The 24,913-nt window shown below is 39.4% G+C and overlaps 1 protein-coding gene across 2 annotated transcripts in view; it reads left to right on the forward strand.

Annotated features, from left to right (window-relative positions):
• SPIDR (scaffold protein involved in DNA repair) overlaps nucleotides 1-24,913 on the forward strand; it is a 210,248-nt gene that overhangs the window by 34,105 nt on the left and 151,230 nt on the right. For both annotated transcript variants that reach the window (XM_075084980.1, XM_075084981.1), the window contains exon 6: nucleotides 22,462-22,718. In XM_075084980.1, the coding sequence (XP_074941081.1) occupies nucleotides 22,462-22,718 (257 nt within the window). The remainder of the gene's footprint in view (nucleotides 1-22,461; nucleotides 22,719-24,913) is intronic.

The raw sequence follows: 24,913 nt of genomic DNA on the forward strand, positions 1-24,913 counted from the left end.
TCTATGTGTTTGCTTTTCATCTCATGACAGAGCATTAGCAAAATCCATTTGTGAATGACATAACTGTATAACCGATCATCCCCTGCAGAAGTATTGCATGAGGTGCCCGCCGTGTTGCCTCTGCATGAGGGCTGGGCGAGGGAGTGAGTCGGGGGCAGCCCTGGTGCAGCAGCCAGCGTCTGCCCTCGCTGCCTGGCTGAGCACTGCACTGGAATTTTCCAGGTAGAGCATGGGGAGAGGTGAGAGGGAGAGCGCGTGGGATGGGATTTGGACAGGGAAGGGCTTGTCCTGGGAAGAACTGCCACTGTGCCGAACTTCTGGTACACGCAGGAACACCAAACAATATGAATGTATTGGGGGGAAAAAATGCAGTGGATGCGTTTTAAAATATCTGATGCAGCCTTTGCATTTTATTACCTTTTCATTACCATTTTTCTTTATTAATTTGAAACATACACTGACTTTTTTTCTCTCTCTCTCCAGCATGGATTTCAACACATTTTTGTGCGGGTGCCAAGAACACTGTGTTCTGTTAAGTCACGGGGTGACGTAGGGCGCTGGCCGGCTGCCAACCTGGGTCAAGTTCATTCAGTGGCAGCTCTTGCTGCCTGAGCCCTGTCAGTCCTGCCTTTGCATGGTAGGTGGCTCTGTTGCGTTAGTTTTCTGAAGAGCTTGGGTTTTTCAGGACTTGAAATTTTACAGGCTTTTGAAATTTCTTTAATGTTTGCGGAAGGATTAAAAAAAAAAAGCAAGCCCGACCTCACATGAATCTGTGTGGAGAGAAAAGGAGATGGCCATGGGTTTACTGAGCAGAATAAGGTCTGCAAGTTGTAGCATGTGTTTAAGTGTTTTCCTTTCTCTGCCCACTGACTTGTTTTTTTTTTTTTTACTCCTGTCCTTGTGATGGCTTTATTCACCATGTATACTTCGTGTCTTTAAAGCAGGAGCTACTCCTGAGGTTCCAGTGACAAAATCCAGCTCATGACAAAAATAGATGAAATGTCACAAAGTGCATGAAAGCAGCAATGGCTGTGCTAGGTTAATCACTTCCCTTTCCTACAGGAGTCTGTGTTTTGTTCTCTTAGCCCTGGAGCTTTGGACTGCTTTTAAAAATGCATAAATTAATGAAATGTCTTCTTCGGGGTGAACTTGCCGTGTACAGGATTGTCCCATGTCATGGTCTTGAAAAGCCAGACCAGGCTTCTTGATCTCTTTATTCCAGCTTCCCTTTCAGGGGACTGTGTTGTTGCTACTTTGCATAGTAGCATACTTTTCCTTCCTGTAACCCTACCACAAATCACACTAGATCCCTTCCCCTCCCCTTCACTTCCAGTAACTGCTCTGTGAGCAATAATTTTGGAACTACTGGCAAAATAAGAGTCTTTGACAAGCTCATAAAATCCTTACAACAGGATAGCAGTTATAACGCCAGAGACATCACTAAGTGGTCTCTAAGACAACCGTTGATATTTTAGTATTTGATGAGAAACCCATTCTTCCCCTTTGCTTCTGGGATATATTTTTATTAATTAAGAATGAGATCTCTGGGAAGACTTGGTGTTTCTAGAGAGAGGCGATTAGCTTTAAAGAGAATGGAGAAGTGAATATACAGGTCATGATTTAGATCTGTTTTAACCATCTCTTATTTGGACAGATTAGCCATTTTACTTTGGTTTTGGTTTTTTTTCTTTAGTTGTGCACCAAGTTTCTAGGTCTTGGCTCACTTGATGTTTGGCTTTTAAGGGAGAGAAACATAGTAGTGTCAGGTTCCCATGATTCAACACCCACTCCTGAGTTACCTGTCGGTGCTTGCTGGCTTATCTTCTCTGTGTGGGAGAGTGGAGGATGATCAGATTTGTGTTCATCACTAGGTGTCACTCACTTGCAATTACTTAAAGTATGTTTCAGGGCAAAATTAAAAGAAACAAAAAACTTCTCTTGCTTCCTACCTCACCCAAATTGGGTGTGTGTGGGGGAAGGAAATGGTGTGAAATATGGAAAAGAATTTTTTCCCATCCTTGTTTCCCATAAAACTATTATATGGGGTTTTGTAACTTTATTGCTTTATGGTGTGACTTGATCTGTATTTTTGTTATTCTTGTATAGTTCTGTTGATGAAAGTTAAAATTTTCTTGTATATTTTCAGTGGTGTTTTCTTCCCTCTATTATCAAGTGCATAAAAACTTAAAGAATAGCAGGTAGCATTTTAAAAGATACTGAAATCTAGCTCAGGGGAGGTGCAGCAATGGAACTATGGGATCTCTTGAGTGAATGGTTGAAAAAAAAAAACCAGAGATGACAGGACCCATAAAATTGTTCTTGGGACTTGACCACTGAGCTATGTTGGGCAAAGGATGGTGATTAAAAACTGTGCGCGTATTAAGATGACTTATACTTCTGTTATCTAACAAATTATGTGGTATGTGATACCTCGTCGGGGTCCTGGTCAGCATTCTCTCTCGTCAAGCGATTAGTGTGGGGAACATATGTTCAGTTGTTGAACTATAGAACGTTTTAAAACTCTAACACCAACGCTGAAAAAAGAAAAGGGAGAGAGGAGGAAGGTTAAGTATTAAAACTCAGTAGATTTGTTCAGAGCTGTTGAATGCACACCAAACGCGCTAAATATTTTATTCCAGAAGGAGAGTTTCTGGATAGTGTACGTGTGTCCATGCAGATAACTGGAAATTTTATTAGCAAGGATGACAATTTTTTTTCTTCTGTATCTCCCCCCATTCTCCTTTCTTTTCCCTTGAAACGTGACATCTCTTTTATCCAGCCTGATTTTGTCATTTGGTTTTGGGCCTGGGACTGCTGGGGCGTGGACGCTGTTCATAAACCTTGCCTCCCCTCCTTGAGCTTCAAATCAACTAGGTCTGTGTTGTGTCTGAGTTTGTCTCCTTGGGAAACTGAACCTCCTGGAGGGTCTCCAGGCAGCACTTGCTGGGGAAGGTTCTCTACGTGGCTTCAGTGGTGTTAAACATGGACTTTGAGTGTCAGTAAAAAACTGGTGAAGAACTAAAGCTTGTCTATTGTGCATTTTCTTTTTCACCCTTTCTCCTGTGTAACCAGAAGCGTTCGTTTAAAAGGTATAGCTATATAGAGAATTTACCTTCCCTCATCTTTTCTTATACATCAATAGTAGTGGCTATTTGAGATCAACTACTTTTCTGTGAAAGGTGACCTAATCCAAGGAAATCCCTCCTAGACAAAAATATTATTCCTGTGGACCTGAAGTGATGATTTGGTGAAGGTAACAATAACAGAGCAAATCTGTTGCAGGGCTGAAAACAGTGAGAAGGAAAAGATTTCTGGTTTGTTTGTGCTGAATAAGATTCTTAGCACCAGCCTACCCCTCTGTGCAACATGCATGTGGATATCTACAGAAGTTATGCGCTAACTGTATAAACAAGTAAATCTCTTAAACTCTGTGTCAGACCACATGTTTGCAGTGTCTTTGCTCCTATTTAGGCCTTAAAACTAGCATGAATTTCTTATGACAGTTGAGAAGAAAACACATAGCCTCCATTGATACCTGTACAGATATGACAGAACTCTTAATCATAAGATTTAGTTTCCCTTTGCGAAGATTATAGGTTAAAAGATTCATCTCCTTGTTCTATCTTGGATTACTAAGTGTTTGTGGCTGTGTGTCACTGTATTTATCTCGTCCACGTGTTGTATTCGAATTTAACTGAGAATGTGTTTGGATGAATAAAGTAGCATAATTTCCTTCCCTTCCCCTGAAGGAGAGGTGGGTTTCTTTTAAAGTATGGCAGCTATTATGACTAACTATATAATTACACCTTTAATCAGAGTAACATATTTTAGATACACAGTAGCCCCATTGGGCCCCTCAGTGTTGAGCTGGAAAGCCTCTAAAGATATATAGTATGGCCTGTAGCATCATCGTCACTTTTAATCACTCAGCATACTAAAGCCACTGTGTACATGGCTGCGTGATTTCCTTTTGGGGGTGGTGGTGAGGGCAGGGAACAGAGAAAGGCGTTACTGTGAATTCCTTTTTCTGCTTCTAAAACTGCAAGGGCACGATTGTGTTTCTCTTATTGTCTCTGATCATAATTTTGACAGCATTCAATAGATCTCTTCTACTCTTGTCTTGTGTTTGGTGGTAGATGTGGCTCTGAAGATGTGGGGAGAAGTTTTTAGTACATCTGGGCTACTGAACCTTTTGAGAGGCTGCTGGGTGTGGAAAGCAACTTGTTCAATGCACAGTTCAGAGGCACGGCCTCCAGAGAGCCTTTCTTCCTTTAAACAATGAGCTACGTGAACTTGTCCTCGCAGCTCCTCAAAGACCTAGTTCAGCTACTCTCAATCCTGTTTTATGCAAGCTAATGCAGGTCACTAATTTCTGGCCTGTTGGGATTCATCCCCAAAATAAGAAAAATGTACTGCTACAACTAACGTATCAGTTTGGCAATTTATACACTTCACCCCTGGTGTTAATACTATAATTTTAATGAAGCCTAATAAGTGCTGTTTCTTGCAGACCTTAATTATGCTAGCAGCTATTTAAAATAAATCTTTTGCTCTAGTTGAAATACAGTTACTTCCAGTATTTACTTCTGCTCTGTTTCATGTTTTGCCCGATATGTTTATTGTACACCTTTTTTTGTGCAAAGAGGATAAATGGAGGAGGAAAGGAAGGGGCAGATGTCACATAGTGAAGAAGGAACAACACCAGAATGGCAGTTCTGTCGAATAGAGCCAAACGTATAGATTTCACAAGGTGGCACGTATGGCTCTTTTTTGTTGTAATCTCTGAAACTAATGTAGGATAGTTTGGGTCTAAAAGGTTAAATGTTGTTGGGAGAAGAACTGAAAATGGCTGAGAATACTATTCAAGGAGGTTAGAGCCTCGGGTTATGCCATAGCAACTGATCTCACATGAACGGCCCAGAGATAAGAAGTGAGCAGATCTGTGGTTCCAAGACACATGTGCCTGACAGAGTTTTCAGGTACAATTATGCATGGTCTATTTTACTCTATCAGGAGTAAAAAATTTCAATCATCGTGTTTGCAAAATGATCACGAGTTTGTTGCCTGTTATTGCATGTTTTCTCACAACTTTACTGGGTATACAAACATTGCATAGGGATGTTGGTACAGCGCTAAGATAAGAGCAGTGAATTAAAACAAACATAATAAATGGGAAAGCCTTTGTAAAAATGTGCAGACAACTGCATTTAGCACAACTGTTGATGGCTTGGCCTTGAGCTTAGTTGGTGGAGCTGCTGCTGCCTGGCTGCCAAGATAATGTGTATGATGTAATCCTGCCAAGCCCACACTATCATGGTATTACAGCAAAAGCTGTGTCTGTGAACTGGGTGCATTCCCAGTTACATTCAGGTACAGTAACAAGGTAATTGGAAAGGTTTTACCAATACTGTACATGTAAAGTTATAGCTTGAAGTGTGTGTGTGTTGGGGCATGAAAGGAAAACTAAGGCTCTTTTGCTGGCCAGCTACTAGAGAACATAATCTTTAGTCAGTCCCTTTTTTATTTAACTCTGTATTAAATGACCCTACAAGCATGCATCTCTTCCCCAGCTGCAGAGGAACATTTTCTGATAAGATGTAAGAATGGCTATATAGGTAGACGGAAGATCTGTCTAGCCCATTGCCCTTACTGTGCTTGATGACCAGAGGCCCACAATGTGGACACTGGATATAAACACTGGTTAAGCTAAATGGATTAACTGGCTAAAAATCATAATACCAGTTGCTTTGCTGCTGGCTGAATGTACATTAAAATAATCCCTGATCTTCAGAGAAGACTAGGTATTTGAATTACAGAAAGTTGGGAGTGATAGAGAGACCTTCAACAAAATGTAGGAAGCGTTCTGGTTTTAAATACATTTGTTACATATTCCATAACTGAGAAGGTGCATAATATAAATATCTTTGTGTTGGACAGCCAGTTTTAAGGTGTTTGCATCTAGGCTATCTAATTGGTAAATACCTCCGAATGTAACAACTGCTAGGATATCCTGTTACATCCTTTCAGAAACATGTGCAACTTGATGGGAGATTTTGCTTGTTTATTGGCTGGTTGCTCTTCTGTGTTGTTGGGTTTTTTTATTTTAAGTGGAGACATATTCTTAAGATATTTACATAGTCCTAAACTGAGCTTGTTTATGTAGTTGCATGCAGTTTCTTCATGCAACCTTCACAAACCCTTCCTGCAATCTGAAGTTTTTAGAACAGTTAGTTAATTCTAACTCTCCATCTTCCTCTTTGACAGAAATTTGCAATTTCCTTTCAAGAAACAACTTCCTATTGAGTACTAACTTATCTGACCGCTTTGATGTATTTAAAAATTTTTTTTAAGTCCTGAATGCATTGCAAAATCCAGTGTTGCTTTCACAGTTTGAATTTCTGCACTGCCTGAATTGAGGAAGCATAGAAGTGGGTAGGAACTCGTCTAACAAACAAATGAAAGTCCAGTTAAGTTGTGCTTCGTCATGCAGTGTCATTGTAAAATTCCAAACTGCAGTAATTGAAATCTGGTTAGGCAGCTAAAAAAGACTGAATTGTCACATATTTGCTGTGATCAGCATTTTCTTTGGGAGATTTGCCTTTTGGGAGTTGTGTGGATTTCCAAAAAATGCTGCAGCATATTTGGAGGCAGATAAAGAAATGGGCTGATTTCTGCGGTGAAGCCGATCGTCGTCCCAGAAGGACAGGAATCCTAGTCCTAGCCTGCAAAATAGCTATTAAACTTAGATTTAGATGCCTGTGTTCTGTATACAATGAACAGAAGAGCTTAAGTGCTAAATACCAGGATTCTCAGCTACTGTCTTTCTAACCAAGGAACGCTTAAGCTCCCTGGTGTTCCTGCATTTTATCTAATGCCTGTTTGATGTGAAGCAGGGACTGGAGCTCTTAAAGACTGTTTTAATCTTGTGGTTTCTTCCGTAGTGGCCCAGCCTTCAAGGGAGAGGTAGAAATTAGCTCCTCATTGCTTTTTGTGAGTTGAACGCTTTCCTGAGAGGGAGGGATTTAAACTCTCTTAAGCTAAAGATTGTCTTGCTAGAATTTGGGGTTTTTGCTTGCTTAGGCTGAAATGTCTGGAGTGTTGCTGAAGAGTTACGTGTTTACTGTTGTGGATGTGCTTTTCAATGCAAACAATGCATACAGCATGCTGTGAGTGAAAATCTCTGCAGAGCATAAACCCACACCTACTGAACTAAGCCCCTAAACAGGCTTAGGTACAGAAGTACCAACTTTGTACTGACAAGCTTAAATGTGACATAAACCATGAATCTGCAGAGTTGCATTGCATCTGGGTATGTCCAGAAAGAAGTGCTTTAAGAAACTCTTGAAATACTCAGTACTGAAAAAGCTCTGTTCATCAGGAGACTTTGGGGACAGGAGTGGAAGGTTTTGTGACTGACCTCTTGGACTTTGATGTCTAAATGCTATCAAAGTGCCTCTCAGAGTCTGAGTCTTAGCTTTTATAGCTAAAGATAATCTTACGTATTTACATGCGCAGAACACTTTCAACTGTTTTCTTTTTCAGTCTCCCTGAAGTTATCAAAGTGATCTATAGTCTCCTATTTTGAAGAGTAAATTAAAAATTAATAAAATTGAAAAATTAAGTGAAGACTTTCAAAATTATCTTAAATATGAATGTCTGCTTATGCAACATTCAAATGTAGCTGCTTTGCAGTTCCACTTCTCTCGCCCCTGGATGGTAAGCCTTAGTGGTGCTCAGTGCTTTTATGTGGGAGTCGGCGTCTAGCACCTGCACAAAATAAGCTTGAGAGCCAAGTTGCCAGATACAGCTGAGATTAATTTCTGAGAATTTTATCTTAAATAACATCTCCCCAAAATGCAGGAACTGATGTTAGATCCAGTCTTTAATTTCAGGCTTTCTGGCTCAGTCCTGTGCTTACACCACTAGATCACATTTTATTGTGAAGGTTCACTTGTTCAGGCAATACTTCATGAACATTGTGTGCTTTTTAAAGTAGATCCTTGGGTTCCTATTACAACTATGGTTTTCTCTTCTGTATCTGAAACAGGGAATTCCCCAGATTTCTCCCAAGGGCATTTTTTTTGTAAGTTCTGGGTTGTGTTCTCTCTCTAAAAATCTTCTGATTCAATTTTACTTCATCAGCCATGAGCAAAACTCTTGGTGGTGGTTGCCATCCACAGCCAATAGCATTCCTCTGCTTCCACCAAAGTGGTTTTATGTATTGTCTGTCAATCTACTGCTTCTTTCTGCCAGGGTTGTAGCCATAGAGCGGCCACATTTGTGCACCCAGTCTTCACAGTGCTGGCCATGATAGGTGGTAATACTATAATATCTGGAAAACCCATGCACATAAATCCAGTGGTGTTGTTTTCGTAGAAAGCCTGATATATATCATTTCTCAATCCTCTCCCTACACTTGGCTTTTTGAAGAGTTGTGGAATGAAATAGAGGGGCATTTCTGATCTGCCTCCGTTTTTCGTGGACTTCCATACTTGCTGTTCAGGGCATGAATTTGGTTTAATGTTGTCAAAGCCCTAGTTTATCAGTATAGCACCACTTGAAACTATAGAACCTCTTGAGTTATTGGCCTTAAGTTTTGACCGTTTGAGTATAGGAAAGCATCACTGCTTTTGATCCCTATTTTTGTGCTATATGTTTATGTAATCCTTCAAATGTAAAGTTAGCCTCTATGAAAGTCCTGCAAATATTTTTCTGTATTTGACGCCAATTTGTATGTTTGCGTGTGTAGTGGATTGTGGAGTGATGTGGATTTCAGTTTTGGGACAAGGAGAAGCAGTTGTGTAGGTGCATGCATCTGTTTTCTACATATGCTGTTCCTGCTCTTCTGTTTAGTAAAGCTTACATTGAATTATTACAGCCTTACATAAACGTTAGTGAAGATAACTGAAAGTTGCCATCCTGCAAAAAGCAGAGTGAATTCAGGAACCTCTTTATAGCCAGAGTCCTCATACTTTAGGAAGAACAAGCTAACAGGTTAACATTAGGTGTATAAAAATATACAAAGACAAACCTAAAACTGGGAGGAAAGCATGTGATGTTTCCTAAATGGAAAATGACAGGTTTGTTTTAAATATAAACAAATAAATGTAAATGCTTGTGCTTGGGATGTAGTGGGGTTTGTGAGGTTTTTCACTGCAGTGTTTGAGAGTGTGGGTGACTTGTTAAATTGAATTTTCAATTTCTTGAGTGCTTTTTCCTTAAGAAGTGGTTGTTTCATCAGGTAGTCTAAATGTAATTGTACACTTCAGCTATTTTGCATAGGGTTGCCTTTGCATTCCTTCTGTAAGTGCATTCCAGGAATAATAATACATATATTTGGCTGTAGTGGTGCAATTTTCCAGGACTTTTGTTAATAGTAAAATGGAAGAAAAAAAAATAAAACCACTTTTTTCACTGTACTTTTGCAAATTGACAGAAATGGTCAACTTTTGATGTAGAAACTCAGCTCCTCCTCCTCCTAAGTGATTCGTACATAATGGAATCAATTTGCTTTTGGCAATTTGGGGGGAAAATGCATTCAAAACGTCTAAAATTTCCAAGTGTAAATTTGGCTGTAGTAGATGTCAATAAACATGTCAAAAGGATTTTTATCCTGAAGTCTTGGTATGTGTTATATTAATGCTTTGAACTGCAGTAGCTCCAGTGGAAATCTTAAGTCAGCGTTTTGGAAACCAAGGGTTTAAATGATGCACTTGTGAGTGTTTTTTTTACATTATTTTGTCAGAGAAGTTTAAAACTGAGAAACAAACTTTTCTACAAGAATATTCAAATTCTCATCTGAATCTTTATCTGTATTCCCCTTTATGCATAGGCTAAATCATCTTGCACAATTATATGACACAGCTGCATTTGGTTTTATTCTGAATATTTTAACTGAGTGATTTTTTTCTTTATTTTAATAACGTTTGTAATTAGTGTATAGTTTGCTTTTAATGAATCAACTCTAGAAAAAACTATAGTAACTACCATTCTGCCATTGTCTAAAAACTTGCTTTAACTTCGGTTCTCCTTATTTGAGAAGAGTTATAATACATTGATAGATCTGTGTAGTTACTGTCCTACACACTGAATGGAAAATATACTATATGAGTTGGAGTTTAAAGCATTAAAACAGCAATATAGACAAACTGACTGGGCTTTTGTCAAGTAGAGGGCAAGATCTTGGTCCACTGCAGTCCTGCCCTATATTGTAACCTGCAAAATGACCCTTGAAGCAGGTGAAATTCTCTGAATTTTAAAAGACTTTTTATTTTTTTTAAATCAACTCTGCAGTGTCTTGTTCATCTTTGACCAAAATGAAATTACTGTTGTGAGCTGGGGAATGCAGATCGTCCAGATGGCAGTTTAGGTTACTTATATGCGCAAGTATCTCTTTGGTGATTGCAAGCGGAGAATAAAAAATGTTGCAGTGTCTTAGGTGGTTATAATAGGCTCTGAGGACTGTTCGTTGCTACTGAAGTAATATGACTGGATGCTACATTGCTGTCTAACCACGAAGTAAAAGAATTCCAATTAAAATAGTTTGCAATAAGATGAGCACAAAATTGATACAGTGAATGCCAACATTTGCACTTCTGCATTTAGGCAGTAAAGCCTCCTGTGTCGGACACTTCCTAAAAGCAGTGCAGCCGGACGCCCAGAGCTGCTTGAGCACTTTCTTCAAAGCTGCTGTTACTGTCCCTCTCCTTTCTTGACTCAGCTCTTTCCTCTGCCCCCACCCCAGCTTCTCAGTGCTGGGTAGAGCTCCCAGAGCAAGACCTCCAGCTGCTGGTGTTTGAGAGTTAATTGCTTTTTAATAAAAAATATTTTTCTCCCTTTACTTCTAGAACAAACTTTGGGCCCAGATTTGTTGCCCCAGACATTTCAGGAAATTGCAGCTTGCACGGTATTTTTCGTTGCTTCATACATAACATGAAAGTTTTTGATCAGAATGCTAATAACTCATGTTAAAGAAAAATTTATTTGCAACACTTTTTTAAAAATCCTGCTAGCTGCAGAGTTCAGTGTGAAGGACAAATATCACATGAATATTTTTACATTGGGAAGGGGAAAATAAGCAGAGGATGTTTAATAGTATCTGGAAGGACACATTTTAGTTTTAATTGCTCTTCCTAGAAGCTGAATTAGCTTGGATTATTTTAGCATTATCTTGTCAGCTTTGAGCTTCTGTTACATTTTGAAAAAAGAAAACGGGGGGACACGCACCGCCCTCTGAACCTTGCAGAGGTTGCATTTTCCATGTGTAAATACACATTGACGTGTGTTAGAAAAGCAAGTGACAGTTCTATGTGATTTTTCTCCCACCTTCCTGAAGTAAAGCAAGCATTGATTTAAGAATGGAAGTGAAACTGAGCCATCACAGTCTTTCAATCTGGTTTGAGATAGTGGAGGCATGAAGCCAAAAGATATTGGTGACTGCTGTGGAAACCAGTCAACTATTGCTTTTTAAAGTGGGTTAAAGTATGTGGACATGCACTGAGGCTCTCTTTTTTTGTTTTTGCCTGTAATTGAGAAGCATTATCTTAATTCATTTTAATCTTCCTACTTTATGCAAGCTTTATAATCCTTATAAGGAATTGCTTAGTACAAATTACTGATGTTTGTATTTCAGGGCTCTTTGCTTTGCAAATTCAGCATGCCAGTTGTTAGCCATTTCTTAGACAACTGCAGTCCATTGAGTTTAATTGCTCAAGGGGTGTATTTGATTACTGCCCTGCTGGGACGTTTCAAGTGTGTTTTTCCTGGTATGTTCATGTGGTATGCTTCTTTACTAGTAAAAGTTTTAAATATCTGTGATTGTCTCCGTGTGTCCTGTAATGTATGTTATACCCATATTATGGAATCATGTCACTGTAATGTAATACACACGTTACAGCACACGTATGTTTTTATTCTATCTAGATCTCAAAGGAGTTTTAATTGGTTTTCACTTTGAATTCTTTTGATGTACTGTGAACAATCAGTGCAACTAAATGTGTCAAACTTAAGACAGTATAGCAGAAGTTAGCACCTCTGAATCCCTCTCTAAAATCTGTATTTATAAAAACATGACAATTTTCAAATGCAATGCCTTACACAATAGATGGTTACTTATTTTCCTTCTGCTTCTCCAAAGTTCAGGCACATGACCTAAAAGAAAATCTGTAAACTTTGTGTTGGGCTCCTTTTTTCTTTGTTTTTCTCCAAACAGAATTAATTTCAACAGAGTACATTTAATGTATTTTTTTTAACGAGTTTTCTTGTTTGATGTTCTTTGGCTTACTGGGAAAAGCAATTAAATGGGTCTTCTGTTTCTTCAGTTTGCGTATAGGCAGGCACGCTTTCATCATTGTTAAAAATCAGCTTAGGTGAAGATGGTGTTTTTGTATGCATATATGTACTGTCATCACTAACACAGTATTTCAGACATGGTAAAACATTTTCTGCCCTGAAATGTTTGCTGTTTGAAATAGTTCTAAGAGGACAAAAACATGAAACGGTGTTCTAGAAAAGGTAGGCTGTGGAAAGACTTCTGGAGAGGACAGAAAGGGTCAGAAGAAGTTAGAAATGAAGAGGAGGGAAGAAATGAAGTGACTGTTTTAGGCTTTGGGGGCAGTACCGCAGGCACTGTGAAGCAATAAATGGGGCAAAGGGGAGAACAGTCAAGTGAGAAGAATGTGGAGTGAGTGGGAGTAGAAGAAAATGAATGTAATGTTCTGCGCTGCCCAGCAGCCCGGTGTCTCCTTAAGCTGCCAGTGCTGGAGCTGTGAACACTGACAGTGCTGCAGCTGGAAGCGCAGAGTCTGAATTTCAAGACGTGTACCTCTGTGGAAACTATGAACAACAAAATTTCCACTAAGTGCTGAGCATTACTGCAGAAATTATGCCTGTGTTGCATTTGTGTGTTATACAACACTGTGCTAGTTGTGTTTCCTCTCTTTCTCATTTTCTTTTTTTTATTTTTTCTCCTTTTTTGATAAGTGATTTTCTATGGGGTTTCACAGGAAACTGCAGGCAGATCAACCAAAGATGAGAAGTCAGCATGCAGAATTTGTACTTTACTGAATATCTGTGTGCAATCTCTCATTTAAGTAGTTATTCTGGAATTGCTTCCTCTCATCTCAAAAATAACATGCTTGCAGTTGTCACCTACTTTTTGAAAGAGAATACATAAGATGAAAGTTGTTTTAAAGTCTCTGTTCCCTGTTTGGTCTAAACAGTAACATTATTGTGAGAGGTATTTCCTCATAGTTTCTTTTTTAGAAAGAATTTTTAAAAAAGCTTGCAGGATCATTTTTCATAACTGTATAGGCTAAAGATATATAAAGATATAAAGCTATTTTATAAGGAAAGATTTAATTTATTTAGACCAAATGATCTATTTGGAGTAAAAAAAACTTGACAAAATTTTTAGACCTATGGAAGGTCTTAGTGCTGTGAAAGCTCATCTGTTTTCCCACAGTTATATCTGTTTGTCTAGTAAAAGATATTACCTCTCATTACAAGTATTTGCTCGTTCTGAAGACTTGGAACAAAACAAAAGAGTTGCTTGAAGATGGAAATGTATTTCCTCCCTTAGCAGTTCCTACTGAATCCTGCAGGTGTTTAGTCTAGGTACTTTAGGATTTAGCTCATAAATAATAATTTGGCTTTTAATCATGCCTTTCAGTTGAGTCCTCTTGTTACATCCAAGCTTTAACCTGCATGATTACCATAGCATCACCTAAAATAGAGACAATAAAACTGAGGTTTCATGGCCTGACTCCACTAACTTTAATAAATGGAACAGAGTGAATAACCATAAACAAAGAATGTGAAAGTAGGTTATCAAACCATGTGATAACATCTGTTCCTTGGAAACATAAAAGTACCTATTTCTGTGTCAAGAACTAAACCCTGTTTAAGTGGTATTATAAGCTGACTGCAATTTTCTTGTGTGCCCAGACTTCAGTGCATAATGTTAAGGCTTCTATGCGAAATGATGTAATTATCTGTGTGCCCTATCAGAGTCAGGTATTTATATTTGAAAACCTGGGTGTCTATCATCTGGAGGATCCTTATCAAGATGAGAGCTCAACTGCGTGGGATAATATGCAGTTCCATGAGAGGAGACCTGGTTCTGTCCTGGAATAGTTTGCAAGATGCAACATGTGAAGTGGCATCTTCCCCGCTCCCCCTTCTTGTTAAGGAAGGAATGGAGAGCAAGGGTTACGGTAATTCACTTGAATGTAATGTTGGCTAACAGTATGCATAAACTGGTCCAAATTGTCTTTAACAGCCAGTCATTTTCCTTGGGAGAAACTGAAGATGTTCTTGCATGATGGAAAAAAAGATTAGACAAAGCATAAAAAGCACTGGTAGGTTGTCTGTATTGACATTTTTCAGCATTGTTGGACTATCAGAAGTTGACTGTTACTCCAGTCACAGACTGATGGAGAGATCAGCGGTAATGCAGAAAATTAGGAAGGGATGGATTGACTTCTTAATGCCAAAGCTTTGTTAAACTACTAAAATGATACTTCTAAGAGATGCAGTTGCAGTACAAATGCTACAGATGCCAAGACTGCAGCAGGGTTTTCCTTATGCTCCATACAGTACAAATCAGTATCCTTTAACTGCTGTTGGGTAAACTTCAGCTTCGTACCCATTTTGTACCTTAATAGCTCACTGTCCCCTACTCTTCTGTCCTGTCCTTGTGCCCAGCAGACAGCCGTTCTGTTCCATCTTACCTTCAGAATCACTGTTTAATTCTACATCTAAAGAGTACGCTTAGAAACAAATGCTGTGCTTCTTGCTTTGCTGACTTATTTTGTATAAAAATGCACTTGAGCTGAGAAGACAGCCTCACCTGTTTCGGTTGGCTGATCCATGCCTTAGAACAACCTGTTCTGGGAGAGGCAGGCTGGAACAGCTTGTGGATGTATCTCCAGAGGTATAGCCTGCTAAACCTGTTTGCCTTGTAAAAGCTGAGGTTTCTGCTCGGGATTAGAAGTTATGGCTTCGATTTCATCTTCCTTACCACTTGTGTATTCTTTACCTGGCTTTAAAAAAAAAAAAAGAAAAACAACAACAACAAACCCAAACAAAAAAACCAAACCCCACCCCAAAACACAACAAAACAAACAAACAAAAAACCCAACCCAACCAGTCGGTAAAATACCAGCTTTTCATTAGGTCTATAAAGAGTCTGTTTTGTTGTGATTTAAATCACTCCGTCACTCCTCTCCCAAAGATTTTCTTTCAAAGATCAGATATTAATGTTGATTTTGTGTGTGTGTGCGCAAAATCTTATTCTAATATTATTTTTTCCATTCTTGTTTTCTAAAACAATTAGTGCTGCGCACAGGATACTGCCTGCCAATGGTGTATGTGTACAGGATTATGTGTGAGAGAGCTCAAACCAAACAAACACACACACCTCTCCCTTTACAAAAAAGAATGTACAGCCAAACATACTGCATGTAATCCCAATCGTCACCTCATTTCCCACTTCAAGGCAGCATGATCTACTCAAGATATGGGAGCTGATAAATGATGTTACGAATTATTTATTTTGTTAATTGTTATTTCATGTGTGATATAAAACACCATTTTGTGGGCTTGTGTACTGTACTTCAACTTCCTTGCTCTTTGAAGTGTAAGAGGGAGTTTTCCTGTCCATGTCACCCTCCACACCTTTTCTTAGTTTCAGAAATCATGCAGGAAGCCCAGTGTCAGAGGATAACTGTCAGCTGGACTTGAGAGCAGCCATATCGTTCCATTAATTTCTGCAGAGTTAAGTCCATGCACTTTCAACTCCTTCAGTCCATGAAAACATCTCTGCAACTGTCCTATTTGCTTTTATTTCGATAACAGCTATTGGTATTTTGCCTTTGAATTGAGTCATACTTGGGGTAGCCTTTTAAGACAGTAGCTAATGCAGCTGTAATTTTTGACAGAGCTTGCAGAATAAATGGGCTCAAACATGGGTAAGACTTCCCCAGGAGCTCTCCAAAGGGAAGCCCAGCAGTGCAAGCAGTGGTGCTTAAGGTGCAGTAGCTGGCCTCCTTCCTCCAGAGATAATCATGAATCAATTTCCTTTACGATAGGAAGTACTGGGATGCTAGATGCAATAAATCCTTTTTAATTAGTCATAGAAGAGAAGTCTTAACGACTTGTTCAAAGGTCTCAAAACACCACTAAGAGGAGATGAGGGTGCAGTCTGTGACCAAATTCTGCTTTGAATAATTACAGTGTTGCTGCCTACACTTCTCCATATTCTAGTAGATAGAGCATTCTTCTTTGCTACTTGGCATAAATGATTTTGTGTGCTAATAACTACTGCATTCCAGCCTAGGGGTGGTGGCATCTAGGAGATAGCAAAAATTCATTCCCGTGTCCGTGTGAAGGGAGACGTTGTTGAAGTTTAACAGTGGCTGAGCAGGGAGAAAGAAGCAAACCCTTTGTCAGCTCAGTGGTAGTTGCTCTTGGAGAGTCCCAGAGAGATGCTCGAGGTGGCCGTTCTCGTGCCCTTGAAGAGCATACGGCTTTGTTTCCTGTAATGGCAGCCACAAAATGCTAATGTGTGTGGAGCAGGACGTGTCATTTCCTAGTGTGCTGAACCAACATTACTGATAAATATTTAGGACAGATCAGATGGTCTGAGCTCATGTGCTGAGGAGGAATGCTGTACTTAGCTAAACAACTAGACGTTATCTAAGATCCAGTTTAAATATATGCTGTCTCTGTAGTAATGCTGGGTGGTTGTTCCAGATACAAAATTTCAGTTAATCTGCTGTGTCAGTTTGGGCTTGCAAGTCCAAAAATATCTTATTAGTGATTTATGTCTTTCATTGTTGTTCTTTTTTGTCACATGGTTGTCTCTGCCCACGCACTGCTACCTCATCTTGTACGTTTTGCGTGCTGTTCCTGTGGTTATTCCGTGAGACGAAAGCTTGGTGTCACCCACAGAGCGGCACACGCCTAGCTCTGACTTGAATATTGAGTTTCTTGTGTGGAGGTATATCTGAATTTTATCTCTCTAGAGTGAAAGTAGCTAGCTTACCAAGAACCAAATTTTTTCTCAAGATACTAGGAAAATATTTGGCATAGACTTTAGTGTTTCAGTTAAAGCTTCAGAAAACACAAAGCTTTGAAGAGAACTGCAAGCTTTAAATCCTTTATATCTCTAATTATATTTATAGAGCTGAATAATATCCTGTACTATCTGTGCAGACAATGATTGAGTTAATTTTGTGTTGATTAATTAAGGGGAAACATCTTTTCTTTTACCTTTACCCTACTCCCTATAACCCTGCAAGCCAGCTTCTGGTGGAGTTAGCTTCAAGCATTCATTAGCATAGCCTGGGCCTTTGACATACTGCACTGGTGATTTATGCTTGTGAATATTCATTGTAGCAAATCCCGTGGCTTTTCTGCTCGCTCTGTTTTTTGGAGAGTACCATGCAAGATACAAAATCTCCTTGCAACCTGTAACTAACTCCCTGGGGTAGAAGTTTGCTGCATTTTAATCCCTTTGCATGCATGACAGGAAGGAGTACCGATAGCACAAATGTAGCACTGCTTATCAGGAAGGAAGACTGTATAAAAGGAGAGGTGGTAGGATAGTTGCCTAAGTTCACTGTGTGTGTTTGTTAATACCAGTCAGCTACCACCCACCTTGAGAGCCGTCATGAGAGGACAGTTAGGAGAAATGCACATTAATTCTGAAAAGAGTAAGGGATTCAGAAAAGAGAAGAAAGATAGTCCATGAGAGAATAGGCAGGGGAAAAGAGAAAATGCTTCCAGAGTTAGAGGCAACGGTATGTGAAAGAACAAGGAGGAAAGGAAATGCCGCAAGATTAATTTTCCTCTGTATGTACAATGATCAAAGTCTGAAACTCTCAAACACTGTTTCCATTTCTGACGTAACTTGGCTCTGTGACCTTGAGAAAGCCTGGTTCCCTAAGGGTGCCATCTGAGAAACCATCTTAGTTCTTCTGCCATTTGAGCTAAGCTGTAGTAAGATAATAGGAGGGAAAAGATTTATTATATTTAGTGAAGGAAATGACAGACTAAGTGGCCTCCATCTGCAAAAAGTATTTCAGTGTCTGTGTAGAATTTGATAGCCATTTTTTTTGCCAGTAAGAAGAGATTGGGGCATACCGCAGCATGCTAAAGCATCTTAGTTTCAGCTGATCAACTTGTTCAGAATATCTATGAGCTTTTACTGAGCATTATATCTGCAAAGTATCTTCATACTGACTGGAAAAGATATTCAACACTTTCTGAATGTATGATGACTGAACAAGTGAAAGCGTTTGACCAATACAAAAGCGGGGTGTTTATACTGACATTTTTCCACAGAAAAGTTTTATTGAGTGATGTATCTTGGGAGGAGAGCCAAGGGGGATGAGAAACTCTCCCAACTGCTCATCTCCTTGCCTCTAATTAGCAATAACTGCATGAGAGCACCTTTTTAAAAAAATACTGATTTTTTTTTTAAATAAAATTGATACGTTATCTATCTTTTTGTACAAGAAGTTTGTATAGTGCTGCTTTCTGTGCTGAAGCTGGAAACTTCAAATGGGAATTTAACACTTCGTATATTAACTTATGGCTATTTTATTGATAAGAAATAGCAAGTGCTTATTAAAGTGATGAAATGCAGATATTTCTTGCTTCCATCATTATTGAAGTGAAAAGGTAATTTTTCAGACCTTTTAGAGGCAAATGCTGTGCAGATTGCAAAGGTACTTCCAGAGAACTCACAAGGTGTTCAAGGTAAAGCAACAGGCAGCTGAAGCAAATCTTTTGAGGGTGAGGGGGGGAGTACTTGGTCACAGAAGTGACAGCATGGTACCGTCTCTGCTGTCTGCGTGCAAAATCTATGTCCTTATGGAATGCTGTCTTCATTTCACTGAAGTCAACAGTTCTGTCTTTGAACAATTTGGGCCAGGATTTTACCATTTCAGTGGCTGGGTTTTTTGGTGGTTTGTGGTTTTTTGTTTGTTTGTTTTAATGAATTTAAATTGACACAGGTAATCATATATTCTTTAGTAGTCTTAACTGTTTAGCCGCGGAGGGATATTTGCTGTTTCTCATTCTGGTTTCTATTTTTACATTTGTACCAGTACTAGCTAATGTAGAGGGTGTTAAGTGGTGTCAAAAATACATCATAAATGAATTAATCTTCAGAGCTCTCTTTTGATGCATTTTGATTTAAACATGCTTATCTTTAAAATATAGGGTCCTGGATGCTCAGCTACAGTACTTACTGATTTCTTTGTTTTCCTGTAGCCAAATGTTATCGGAAAAAATGGCAGTATTCTGTGCATTTATACTGAAGTCATTTTTCCTTAAAAGAAAGAGCCATAAAAGGGGAGCATTTAGAACCTTTCAAATGAAACTAGTCACAGAGCACATTGATTTATTCTAAAAGTGAACAAAATGAGCCATGTTTGTCACTTTAGTGAGAAAGAGATTGAGGTCAGCCCCTGCATTTTTTTTCCACTCAGCCTGTGGACATGAAGTAGTAGTTAGCATGGTATAAAAAGGTGTTGTGGCAAGGCTGTCATCGGAAATGGTAGGTAAACGTTAGAGAACAGTTGACTACCAAGTATTTGGAGTGACTGGGATATATGGGAAACCCCAGGATGGGGATGCTTAGACTGGGCTCAGGGGTTGGAGGGAGGGATTGGGGTGGGGAAACTGAGCCTATGTGTAGTGGGGAGCATTGTACCTTCAGCCACCACAACCAAAATTACTGTATTTTTAAATAATAAGCAATGTGAAAAAGCCAACTACTTTTAATCTTATACTTCTCTGAGCTTAGCAATGATGCTCTTCAGAGACTCTGACTGATATTGCTGGGGATATTATTTAAAAAAAAAAAACAAACCACAAACCAAAAAACCCCACAAACTCACTCTTGAAAATTCAGCTTCCTGATGTTTAAGATACTGATAATTGATAAACAATTTCTTCACTACTTATCCATGGTTCTGTTGAAGTGAACCTAAGAAATAAAATGAATTCTTTTTTTGTCAGCTGCCTACCACCATAATGTTGGTAGACATGCCAGCTCATTTACTGGATACTTGGAAAATCATGTTTGTATGTTTTGAAAATATTTTTCTCTTCAGACTCTATTTCTGATAGTGGCTACAGTTAAATAATGTACGGAGTTGGAAGGTCAAGTTTTTCTTTTTTTTCCTCAATTTTTATAGCTTCCTTTTTTGAGAAAAATTTCCAACTAACCAATTAAAAAAAAAAAACCCAATACAAACTCTAAGAAGCAAACAAACTAAAAACAAAACCCCCGAAGTATGGATTCCATGGGGAAGTTAAGTCTAAAAAAGTATGCAATAATAAATATTAGCAGAAGAATTAAATTATTTATTAGACAATCTTTACTTAGGAAAGCTTCTTAACTCTTAAAACAGTAGGATTAAAATGTGCTTAACTTGAAGCACATCCCAAAGGCTTTCCTCATTTGCATTTCACTTGCCAAAGAAATCCATATTTGCATCCTTCTTTTAGGTACAGTGGATATCATAGCAGTTCGAACAAAATTAAAGCATTCCTAAAGCAAAAGAATGCATTGGAATGGTGTTTTAAGAATGAAGTGCTTGCTTACTGCTTTCATAGTGTTTGAAACCTTTTATTTTATTCTGGCTCTTTTCCATTGCAGAAGGAGTTTGTTTTCAGAGAAATATTGTTGCCAAGGGACAAATGTTGACTGTGTTGTGTATAAAACAGGCTGATATTAATTACAGTCTTTTAGCTATTCTCCTTGTCTGGATAACTTTAAAAGGGCCTTCCAATTTCCAGAACACTTAGGTAAGTTCTCAGAACATGAATGTGGCGTCTCATCATTTACATGAAGAATGTATGAAAGAACTGGCAAAAGCTGAACTCATTTTTGTGCACAGTTGAAGAATGTTGGTTTCAGATGATTATACTAATTAATAACATATAAAAGCATTAATGAATGCAGTGGTTGCGCTCCCTTTACTCTTTTATCTGTAAAGTCTTTACCTGAGCCAGTTGTCAGGCAACCTGTGTGGAGAGCTGCTTACTGCATTAGACCAGAGGAAGAGGCTAATTTTTTTTCAGGAGCTGTTCTGTGATCGGGGCAGCATAATCTGGAGCAAAGTCAGTCTTTGGGGTTTTCCAGTTCCCACCTGATAATGTGAACCTAATGTTTTGCATTGGGTTTTGATTCTTTCAAGAATCAGTCTGAATTGCTTAACTTGCCTCTTCTACAGACAGTTTTGTGCAAGACACCTTGAGCTGGGCTAGTGCTGGTGATCCCACTGATGGGACTGTTACTATGCCTACCCCACCAGAACTTGCACAGAGTGGGTCTGGTTTTTTTTCCAACTTGCTCCTGAAGACTGAGCCCAGCTCATGTTTCTTAGTCTTCTGCCTATTTCAGAGTTTAGATTGTTTTGTTCTGTACTAGGTAAAATGCTACTTTCCAAGTATTTTTGCTTAATACTCAGTACTGTAATACTGGGCCAAGAGAGCATAATGTACGTAATCACTGTGTGGAGCTCATCTTAGGGTGTCAACACAGCTGCCTTGCCCTCCCTGCTTGTGCAGGAGCCCTACAGGAGAGTAAAACAAGCTGAGGCAGGAGGTAAATTTTCCCTGCCAGCCCTCCCCTCAGCCTTCCATGTCTCTTGCAGACTTGTTTTTGGGCCTTCTTGTCCTCTCCTCTCATCCATCCCTCAGTGGGATGAGTTCACTGTGCCCTGTGAGTTTCTGGGAGAAGAGCTCCAGTGAGGTTTTGAGAGTCTGGACTCCAGCCCCACTTGCTCGTGGCCCTGGCTGCTGAGCAGTGATCGATTCTTGCTGGAGCTACCTGGATGCGGCCCAATAGCTTATGCTCCACTTCAGAAACTTCCTGGGAAGCTCTAGGCCTGCCGGACAGGGGTGAAGGCCAGCTTTAGTGGTCGAAATCTTGTTTTAACAAATAGTTACATACTTTTGCCAGCTCTGAGTTCTCAACAGAGGCATGTGTTTCTTCCCACCATTCAGACTACAGAAGCCACCCTTCCTACTTATTTGAATCCTGATGTGAAAGCTCCCTTTCTCTCAGCTTCCCTGCCAGTCACAAACCCTGTCACTCATTAGTCTCTTTCTGCTTTCCCGAAAACTTGCTTTAATTCTGACACCTGTCTGGAAACTTCTGATAGAGATAAGCATTGGCTTATCATTTTGATAAATCCTCCAGATCTAGTTGTTTGAAAAAATAAATGTTACTCACCCAGTTGTCCCTCAAGAGACGGTCCTTATATTCAGGAATCCATATTGACTTAGAAAGGATTAATGTGCAGGTGAAGTTGTGCAAGTTATATTAATCAATAAATTGGTATTCAATTTATGGATTACTGGGGACATAAATAACTGCCTACATAAACCTGTGCTATCTCAGTAGTATTCTGTTTCAGTAGGTTTATATTTTTATTTGTTTAGACAACTTCGACAGAAATTTCTGAGTATTCATCTGATAATGACAGCGTGGGAAAAGGAGAGACGGGCCTGGCAACCACTGCTCCAGGATCCACTAAGAGATTACAGTCAAGGTCAGGAGCAGACATGGGGGATGTTACAGCACGTCCAGCCAGCGAGTGGTTGAGGTCTGCGCAGGCCCTTCTCCGCACCCCTGGGAAGCAGGCGGGCAAGGCCCCCCGAGCCCCCGCCGAGTCCGCAAAGAAGAGGAAGCTACTGAGGTAAATGCGCTGTTCACCTTAAGGAGTTGTTGGGTTTTTTTTTTTTAATTGTAAGTAAAAGAATACCTACAGAAGAGTAGGAGTGCATTTCGAGGATAAACATTTTAGAGATGCAGTTTCAAAAAACTTAAAGAATGTCATTTGTCTGTAAACAAGCGAATAATGCAAGAAAGAACTCGGTTCAGCTTTCAATCTGTGGTGAAAGTTCTTGATCTTTAACTCCTGTGTACAAACTGATATGCTTTTTGCACTTCTAATAATGTTTTACAGTGCCTTACAGATGTGTGAGTGGACATACTTCTGTTTTAGCCTGTAATCATTTTATTGCTTTGTGCCTCTCCATATAGCCTGCAGAAATACTGTACCTCTGATTTTTCTTTGGTCCTCTCCAGATTTGTCAGGGTAAAATTATCCAAAATACTGTTGTAAAGGGATGGAAGATTGAATAGTGCAGGACAGAATGATTTTTAGGCAAAAGTGGGATGTATTTGTTAATCTGAAATTTAAATCTCTGTGACTAAATTAAATACATTGAAAATATATCTAACTGCTGAAAGAAAACAGCCTGAGCCTAAACAATAGAAGCCTGATGTTCACAATTCACCATTTCTCTTGCTACTTACAGTGCAGAAATGGTCACTTCCTATATTGAATTAATGACAGGGTTCCTATATTGAATTAACAACAGTTGCTTTAACTTAAATGGTATATGTGAAGGTATGCCTCAAGCTATGGAGACTACAGTTACCAGTGGTGCTGCTGTAGATATCTGCTGTATTTCTAACAGTGTGGTGTGTTCTTACTTTTTTTACAGCTGATTCTATGTACAGTAATCAATCAATCGATTACTTTAAAAGTAAATATTCACTTTGGTTAAATAGCCATACCTTATTTTTCTCTAGAAATGTTTTTGGCTATTTCAAAACGCTGACTGAAGGAACAGATTTGAAAGTCCTAATTACTGAGGATGCCTATACTTAAGTGTTTTGCTTGTGCAATCAAGCTTTATTTCTTGTTACTTTAAAAACATAAAGGCACAACTGTACTAGGTCAGACCAAAGCTGTAGCCCACAAAAATGCCTGTTAGTGGCCAAAAGCAAGTACCTGTGAGGGTAATAAGAACAGGACAAACGTATAGTGGTATTTTGCCCAGATGCACTTCCAGCTTTCAGCAGTTTATTACTCAGGAGCTGTTTGTTGCCCTTAGTGGGTTTGTCTTTTCATGAGTTCGCCCAGTTTTCTGAAGCCATAAAAACTTTTGGCTGCTTCAATAACATCCCAGGGTTAGGACTTAAACATGATGTGAATCTGCACCTACCAGCTCTATGATGATCCCTACTATCAACAGTCTTAGTGCAAAAATATATTTTACAGCAAAAATACTCTGAAACAAGTGTATAAGAGAATAAATAGCTTTAAAAACAAACAAACAAAACCAAAGAAACCACAATGATATAGAATGTAATCTGTCCTGAGTGGCCGGAGGAGCAGAGCTTGCAGGGTTTTTCACTCTTCCGTCCTGTGGGTTCCACCTTGGGTTCCTTTGGGAACAGGGAAGCGGGCAGGAAATTCTTCAGTTATGAGTTTTGTTTATCTAGTTATTTTGCTTGTCCAGGTAATTGTCATCTTTTCACTCTTCCTGTTCAGGGCATTAATTCCATGTGCCTCTCATTGCCATCCTTCCTTTTACAGTTGAGAATGTTTGCATTGGTGTGCGAACAGTGGATGTAAAAGTCTGCATCCTCGATAGGAAAGCTTAGGTTTTCAGTGCTGTGGATTGAAGGCCAGTTTGGGGAAAGGTTTGTCAGCTTCTTGATTGATGAAGCGACAACCCCTTCTTTCTGGTTATATAGCTAAAGTTACACAGCAGTTGTTGGCCTGTCCTTTCTCCTTTCTTCCCACCTCTGCTGCAGGCTGAGGCCACAGCAGTGAGCAGGGGAAATCATCCTTCAAGCTGGATCTGTCCCACAGGCTCCCACTTGGACCATTTGGAGCTTAGCAGTAGGTGAAGAGAGCTGAGAGCCTCTGCTTAGCCAGGCTCTCTTTTCCAGGCTGGTGGCTAAGGAAGCATGGGTTGAGCAGAGATGGTGCAGGTGGTAGAGCTGCTGCCTTCCTATGTGAATTCCTGTGCGAGAGGTTCTACTCCAAATCCAGACCACATTAAGTATGCTTACTTCATGGAACAGTCCTGATAT

Source organism: Phalacrocorax aristotelis, chromosome 2, assembly GCF_949628215.1.
Source record: "Phalacrocorax aristotelis chromosome 2, bGulAri2.1, whole genome shotgun sequence".
Lineage (NCBI taxonomy): Eukaryota > Metazoa > Chordata > Aves > Suliformes > Phalacrocoracidae > Phalacrocorax > Phalacrocorax aristotelis.